Here is an 8,724-nt window from a genome sequence, read left to right as displayed (position 1 = left end):
CTTCTTATGCAAAAACAAAGGGGAATAAAATATACATGTGTCTGCCCATTTAAGCAGAAAGAAGTACAGGAAGAATAAATTAGAAACTGATGAAATTGTTTACCGACAGGAGTCGGCAGAAAAGATGAGCAGATGAGGAGAATTATTTGTGTTGTTTTGACTATGCTACTTTTGCAAGTAAAACATAAATATTAAAGGTGGTTAATAAAGCAAAGTAGAATAAAACAAATCAAATGTACTTAACTATATTTCAAATTAACTCCAAAGTTAGAGTAAAGGGGAAAAATAAATAAAGACCCTAAGATATTTTTGAAACCAGAATTTATATTTATCTTTCAATTAAAAATAAAACACTGAAAACAATGTCTTAAGTTGTACATTGCATGGCATTAACCGTTCAAGGTTCTGAAACAAGTCACCATGTATCCAACAATTCAGCACATAAGCAACCATTGAGGAAAAGGAAGTGACCCTCACTCTGGGAAAGGAGCTCTGTACATGGAAAAGGAGAGGCTGGAAAGGACTCTATGGTGTCAAACTAGAATTGGAGCTATCAATTCAAACTCCTGGGTTTTAAATGTATAAATAGATTTCAATTCATGTGTTATATATCATCGTCTATACTGTTCCCATCCTCATACTTTCTGTCCTGCTCTGACCCACCTGCTATGGGCAAACATGCTTTTAGGTCTTAGTTTCCAGGTTTTCCTTCCTGTGTTTCTTTTATATATATTTCCCAGTTGGCTTCTGGGTGACCATTTAGAATCCTTGAAAGCAATGAACTCAACCAAAGCTATAAAATGAATAACAACAGTAATGGATTATAACTTAGAGAATACAAATCAACAAATACATAATAATATAAATGAATAAATAAAAAACTAACAGGTGTTAGATAAGAATAATTTCCTTTTTTTAGGATAGCACAACTAATAAAGAAGAAATTATGGAATTTGAAAAATCACCATTTGGCCTTCATATATGCAATAATTTTCTCACATAAGAAGCACCAATGACGGCTTCACAGGGGAGTTTTACCAAACATTCCCAGAAGAACTAACACTTTGTCTTCAAACTACTCCAAAACATTCAAGAGGAAGGAACACATCCAACCTCTTTTTATGAGGCCAGCATTATCACAATTCCAAAACCAGATAAAGACACTAGAAAGTAAGAAAATTACAGGCCAGTATTCCTGGTGAACATAGATGCTAAAAATCACAATAAAATATTAGCAAATCAGATTTAGCAATATATTAGAAAGATCATACACCATGACCAAGTGGGATTTATCCCAGGGATGCAAGGCTGGTACAGTATTCGCAAATTAGTAAAACTGATACATCACATAAACAAACTGAAAGACAAAAATCACATGACCATATCAATAGAGGCAAGTCCAACACGCATTTTTGGCAAAAACTCTCAGCAAAGTGGGATAGAGGGATCATACCTGAACATAATAAAGGCCATATGTGACCACCTACAGCCAAAATTGTACTCAATGGGCAAAAACTAAAACCATTTCCAGTAAGAACAGGAGCAAGAGGGGATTTACACTTTTACCACTCTTATACAACACTAGAGGCCTGATGCATGAAATTCATGGAAGAGTAAGCCTTCTGTTCCCCTGTTGCTGGCACCAGCTTCCCTTTGGCACCTGGGACCCGGGCTACCCTCGTCTGGAAGGTTGTCTGGAAGAATGTCTGGTCTAATTAGCATATGACATTTTTATTATTATACATAGTACTGGAAGTGCTAGGACAGTGATTAAACAAGAGGAAAATATAAAAGTCATCCAAATTGAAAAGGAGGAAGTAAAATTCTCATTATTTGCAGATGACACAATATTGCACATAGAAAACTGTAAACACTCCACCAAAAAACTACTAGATTTAATAAATTAATTTGGCAATGTAGCAGGATAAAAAATCAACACCCAGAAATCCATAGCATTTTCATACACCAATAATGATCTATCAGAAAGAGAAACTAAAAACCATCTCATTTACCATTGCAAGAAAAAGGTAAGAATTTATTAATAAAAATTTATTAATAAACTTAACCAAGGAGGTAAAAGACTTGTCCTTGAAAAACTACAAAACAATGCAAAAAGATATAGAAAAACATATAAACAAGTGGAATAATATATTGTATACATAGATCCGCCGAATTAACATCATTAAAATGTCCATACCACCTAAAGCAATCTATAAATTCAATGCAATACTTATTAAAACACCAACGGCATATTTCGCAGATCTAGAACAAACACTCCAAAAAGACCATGAATAGCTGCAGCAAACTTGAGAAAGAAGCACAAAGTTGGAGAGATCACAGTACCAAATACCAAGTTATATTACAAAGACACTGTAATAAATCAGCCTGGTACTGGCACAAGTACAGGTATACAGATATGGAACAGAACAGAGACCCCAGAAACTGACTCAAGCTGTTATGCTCAATTAAAATTTGACAATGGAGAAAAGAGCATACAATGGAGTCAAGACAATCTCTTCAATAAATAGTGTTGGGAAAATTGGAGAGATACATGCAAAAAAGGAAGAAAGAAAGAAAGAAAGAAAGGAAGAAAAAAAAAACTAGATGTAATAGCATAAAAAAAAGGAGACATATGTAATACTCTTTGTAATACTTTAAGCAATAAAACAAAATTTAAAAAAAATAGTGTTGGGAAAATTGGAGAGATGCATGAAAAAAAAAAAAAAGAAAGAAACTAGATCACCAACTTACATTATACATAAAAATAAACTCAAACTGGATAGAAGGCTTAAATGTGAGTCATAAAACCATAAAAATCCTAAAAGAAAACAAAAACATAGGCATCAAAATCTCAGACATTTCATGCAGCAGAAATTTCACAGGTATATAGCCTAGGGCCGTGGTTGGCAAACTGCGGCTTGCAAGCCACATGTGGCTCTTTGGCCCCTTGAGTGTGGCTCTTCCACAGAATACCACATGTGGGCGCACAAGTATAGTGCGATTGAAACTTCGTGACCCATGCGCAGAAGTCGGTATTTTGTAAAAGAGCCACACTGAAGGGGCCAAAGAGCCGCATGTGGCTTGTGAGCCGCAGTTTGCTGACCACTGGCCTAGGGCAAAAGAAATAAGGAAAAAGTAAACAAATGAGACTACATCAAAATAAAAAGCTTTTCCACAACAAAGGAAACTAGCATCAAAATGAAAAGGGACCCCACTGTATGGGAGAACATATTTGCCAATGATACATCTAATAGGGGGTTAATTTCCAAAATATATAATGTACTCGTGCAACTCAACAAAAGGAAGACAAACAATCCAATTGAAAAATGGGCAGAAGACCCTAATAGACAATTCTCCAAAGAGGATATGCAAATGTCCAAGAAACATGTGAAAAAAAGGCTCAATGTTACTGTTCATTAGAGCAATGCAAATTAAAACGACAATGAGGAAGAGATTCATCAAAGAACTTGTATTCATGTATGCATTATCAATGGATCCACATAATAGTATGGTGTAGGTCTGGGGTAAGGAGTGGAGGCAGACTAGAAACGTTAATGGCAGAACAAAGGGGACATATATAATGCTTTCAACAATAAATATTTTTGAAAATTTGTTAAAAAAGGATAAAAACACTAGCTACTAGAAACATTATCATATGCCATCTGATAATATGCACTGGTATATCAGCTATAAATCTAGCCTGTAATATACACACAAACATACATACATATATACATATCGACACAGAGAAGGTAAACCTAGTAGAATGTTACCATTAGGGAATTGGCTGAAGATTGCCCAGGAATTTTTAATATCGTTATTACAATTTTTCTATATCTTTAAAATCATTTCAAAATAAAAAGTTGTAAAATCTTTCTTCCCAGCTGGAGCAATGCCCAAGAAGAAAGGCATCCAGGGCATGGCTGGAATCAGGGACACTGTCCCCTAGGACTCCAGTCCCTCTTACTCTTGGACACACAGCTCCCAAAGGGCGGTCAGAAATTAGCCACAAGCTTGGGGGCTTGGCTGCAGTCTCTCATTAGCAGTTAAGTGTCATTTGTGGACACATTTCTCTGGAGTCGGATAAGGAAAAGGAAAGTCTGTCAAAGTGCCAAGTCCCCAGATATTTCTTCCGTGTGTCTGATATTAGGTCTCCTGAAGAAAACCTGAGGAGATGGGTGACAGTCTGGAGCAGAAGGTGTCTGAACTCACCAATGAAGAGCCCAGGTGAGAGGAACTGGAAATCTGCACTTGGCTATGGACCTGCCTGTGTGCTAGTGGGTTCATGTGTGAGACTCTGAGTCCATGACCCTTTCTGTGTGCACGTATTGTGTATGCTTATATATGTGCTGTTTTATAGTTGTGTTTGTTTGTGCTATGGATCTGACTCACAGTCTCGTTTTAGCGTATGTACACCAAGTTATCAGCCTTCTGGTGTGTGGTTGGGACTCCTGATTCATGTCTGTGATAGTAAACACGGGCATCACAGCTGAGCACCGGGAGAGAGACTGGTCTCTGCTGCTGGACAAGAAGATGCCGACCTCATAAGGAACCAAGGTCAGCTTCGAGAGAGCTCAGACCTCTGCTCAGCAGCGTGTGGTGCACATGTGAGCTGTGCCTGTGGGTGACACTTTCGTGTGTGAGAGCTGGAAGTTATGTTATTGGATTTTCTCTGTGTGTATGTGACCATGTGTGTGTGACCATATGCATGGGTGTTGGTGGTGGTTTACTGACTGTGCCTGTGACTGAATAGACTTAACTGCCCCATGCTGACTACCCTCCTCCAGAATGGGGAAGGTCAGAAGGAGGGAAGCTCATTAATACACTCTTATTAATAGAAGAGTGTATACTGTTTGTTGTAGTGAGTGTGGCTGAGTGTGCATGTGTTGTGTTGTGTGTATCTGTAGATTTTTGAATTGTTTGTGGTCTTGTGTGTTTTTGGTGAAGTGTGTGTAGTGTTTGAGTTATGTATATGTGGTGAGTTGAGTGTTCATCTGGTGCATCATGAAGCAGGTGTGTTGATGTGCATTGTGTGTTTTGGGGTGAGAGGTGTATTATTGTATGTGTGTATGTCCAACTTTGTATTGATTATGACTTGTATGTATGCATATGAGTGTTTATGAGGTAAACCACATATTGGCTATTCTTCCTTTAGGATGGAAATTTGGTCAGGGGTGACTTACATTCTCAAATCAGCAGTGTGTGTGTGTGTGTGTGTAATCTGTATCCATGACTCAAGTATTTCCTAAAGTGTCCTCCTTCTGGGGCACCATTACCTAAGATACTCAAATTCTAAGCGACACCCTGTTTTTTGAAATGGATCTGCTAACATTTTTATGTACCTGAGTGTGACTGAGTTGCTCAGAATTTTCCAACCTTTTCTTTATTTTTACTAAACATCCCAGGGAAACAAACAAACAAACAAACTAATCATAAACTTCAGGCATCATGATATGTGGAAGGTATTGGGCAGAATTACCATTAAATAGTGATGAGACCTTGGGGAAGTTATATAAAACATTGGTCTCACATTCACGTCTATAAAATGGAAAGAATGACACAAATTTTGTGAATCTTGCAGAGGCCCTCAGTAAATTGTTATTGCATAAATAGATCTTAATGTATTTGAGAATTTTTGTCAGTTGGAAAGTAAATAAATATGAAGGACTATAATTATCTAGTAAAGGGAATAAAAAATTTTGGACAACTCTGGGTCCTCACAGCTCTAAAGTAATATATTGTGTTTGGCTCCTAAGCAAGAAAAAGGATGTTTCCCTGTGTAACAGTTAAGAGCATGGGTTCTGATCACACAGACATATTAGACTGAACCCCATGAAGTAGCTAATACTTGGTGATTTTTAATTACAGAAATGGTAATACATACATATCAAGTTATAAACATTACATGTCACATATGTAATAGATACTAATATACACACGTGTATTTGTGCGCCATTCTGTCTCTGCTATACTGCTGTGTGCCTACAGAATTTGTGTCATTTATGTTTCTATTTCTTAAAAACTAAAATAGGTCAAAGAATACAAATCCTTAGAGCAGCTGTGAAGAGGTTTTGAAATCTGGGAATGTAAGGCTGATGTGTGAATTTAATTAGGAAATGTAGGTAAAGTCCTTAGCCCGGTACCCAAATATTCATCTAAATGTTCAGCATTATTATGAAAGACTAGAGGCCTGGTGCACGAATTTGTGCACATTGAAAGGAAATTAATTAGAAGAAATATTTTAATATCGCTATTTGCCCTTTCTCTATAATAGATGTGTCAACCCAAATCACGATCGGCAATGACAGAAACACAGGTGTGCGATAGGCGCCAGCGAGAGGTTTATATATATAAACTTGCTTAATTAGACCTGCTTTCTGATTTAGCTAAACTTTTCCCAGCCCAGTGAAGCATCCCAACTTCTCTTTCAGATAATTGTCAGCAATAGAGCAGTAAATATCAACATGAAGAAGGTTATTATTGTAGATCACACAGGGAGAACAAAGGTTAAAATATTTAACTGCCACAGTGTTTGATTATATTCTGTGCAGTGAGAAAACCTAAAGTCATTTTCAAGTTATACCATTTCTTACTTCCATTCAGTTGGGTCATATTTCTAAACTTTCTAAATCCCTGTTTTCCAGCAAATAGGATTCTACTGAGTCTCCAATCTACCTATTCCAGGACTTGTGTGTGGATCAAATGAGATGAAGCATGTGAAAACACTTCACAGACATTTGGTTATAGTGTAAATGTTTCTACCTGTCTATAATGCAAGTCATGTTTCTGGGCTGAAGAAACTCCAAGGGGGCTAATAGCTGGGGAGAGGAAGCTGGATGTTGCTATGTGACAACATTACCCAGCACCGACAACCACCATTTCCGGGCTGGTCTGACCGGGGCTGCACTGTGGGCCTCATTTTGTGCCATGGGGTCTCAGCAGCGATGGCTGCGATTGGTGGGCTGTCACTCAGGCTGGTGGCAGGCCTGTGTCCCACTTGGGGGAAGCTGAGTATTATTTTGTCGGCGCCAGGTCCGTGGTGCCACATTTGTAAATGGCCAGTGCATATCACAGCAGCTCCTGCCTTGAGCATCGGCCCCCTGGTGGTCAGTGTGCATCACAGAGACCGGTTGAATGGTCAGAGGGACACTTAGCATATTCGCCATATATATATATATATACTTTGTGAACTATTTTGGTTTTGGAGATATTCTGGCATCAAGTGGTTTCAATAGCCACCCATTTTCAGACTGTCCCTGAGTTTACAGCTGAGGGTCAATGGGAGCCGGCAGGTTCACAGGAGGTCTGACAATGCTCCAACAACACCCACTCAGTACTGGAGTCTCACGTTACTTTCAGGCAGAAACAACTGACACCGGTTTGCAGGGGCTCACCTTCCATTCCTGCCACAGTGAATTATTATGGTTTGGCTCTGGCCTGGTGTAGAAATGATCCCTCCATGCTCATCAAGATGTAAACTCACAGAGGTGGGCGCCTTGCTTTTCTTGCTCACTGCTGCACTGCAGTCCTCAGTAGAGGTTCCGACTCAGTCTTAATGTTAATAGTAATATTTGAATGAACAATGAACCCTCTTAGTTCTATATGATGAGGTCTTGTTGATTACTTTGGGGTTCAATGTTTTACTGGAACCAGGCTGGAATAGAGGGAAGAGGCATACATCCACAGGTGTGTGATATTAATATGAAAGTTTTAAAAATTAATGGTTTTCCCAGAGAATGACAGTATAAGATGAAATGTCCGGGTTGTATTTCTAGGTTCCTGAGACTCCCACACCTTCTTCATCCCCAGCAGACAGAAGAGCAGCATGAGGCCTGAGAACCACAGCAGCGTGTCCCAGTTCCTCCTCCTGGGGCTCCCCATCCCGCCAGGGCAGCAGGGCGTGTTCTTCACCCTGTTCCTGGGCATGTACCTGACCACGGTGCTGGGCAACCTGCTCATCATCCTGCTCATCAGGCTGGACTCTCGCCTGCACACGCCCATGTACTTCTTCCTCAGCCACTTGGCCTTCTCTGACATCTCTCTCTCCTCTGTCACTGTCCCTAAGATGCTCATGAACATGCAGACTCGGAAACAATCCATCTCCTATGAGGGATGCATTTCTCAGTTGTATTTTTTCATACTTTTTGGGGCTCTTGACAGTTTTCTTCTGGCTGTGATGGCATATGACCGGTATGTGGCCATCTGTCACCCCCTGCACTACACCACCATCATGAGGGAGGGGCTGTGTGTGCTGCTGGTGGCTGGATCCTGGATTCTCTCTTGTGGCCAATCCCTTTTGCACACCCTCCTCTTGGTCCGACTGTCTTTCTGTGCTGACAATGCCATCATCCACTTCTTTTGTGACCTTGCTGCACTCCTGAAGTTGAGCTGTTCAGACACTTCTCTCAATGAGCTGGTCATATTCACCGAGGGAACAATGATTTTGTTTTTGTGTTTTGGTGTTATTTTGTGCTCCTATATCCGTATAGGGACCACCATCCTGAGGGCACCCACCACAAAGAAACTCTTTAAAGCCTTTTCTACCTGTGGCTCCCATCTGTCTGTGGTGTCTTTATACTACGGTACATCTGCAGGTGTTTACATTTCCTCCTCATCATGGGGTTCCAAAGACATAATTGCCTCTGTCATGTACATGGTAGTTACCCCCATGCTGAACCCCTTCATCTACAGCCTGAGGAACAGAGATATAAAACAGGCCTTAGA

The 8,724-nt window shown here is 39.7% G+C and overlaps 1 protein-coding gene across 1 annotated transcript in view; it reads left to right on the top strand.

The window, feature by feature from the left end:
* Nucleotides 1–7,813: 7,813 nt before the first annotated feature.
* Nucleotides 7,814–8,724, top strand: part of LOC106728302 (olfactory receptor 1J4-like) — a 2,489-nt gene continuing 1,578 nt past the window's right edge. Inside the window, exon 1 of the mRNA XM_014550178.1 lies at nucleotides 7,814–8,720. Within this exon, the coding sequence (XP_014405664.1) occupies nucleotides 7,826–8,720 (895 nt within the window). The 5' untranslated portion in view covers nucleotides 7,814–7,825. The remainder of the gene's footprint in view (nucleotides 8,721–8,724) is intronic.

This window comes from Myotis brandtii, unplaced genomic scaffold (genome assembly GCF_000412655.1).
Source record: "Myotis brandtii unplaced genomic scaffold, ASM41265v1 scaffold589, whole genome shotgun sequence".
NCBI lineage: Eukaryota > Metazoa > Chordata > Mammalia > Chiroptera > Vespertilionidae > Myotis > Myotis brandtii.
The sequence above is the reverse complement of the archived record's forward strand: the minus strand, read 5'-3'. Positions and strand labels throughout refer to the sequence as shown.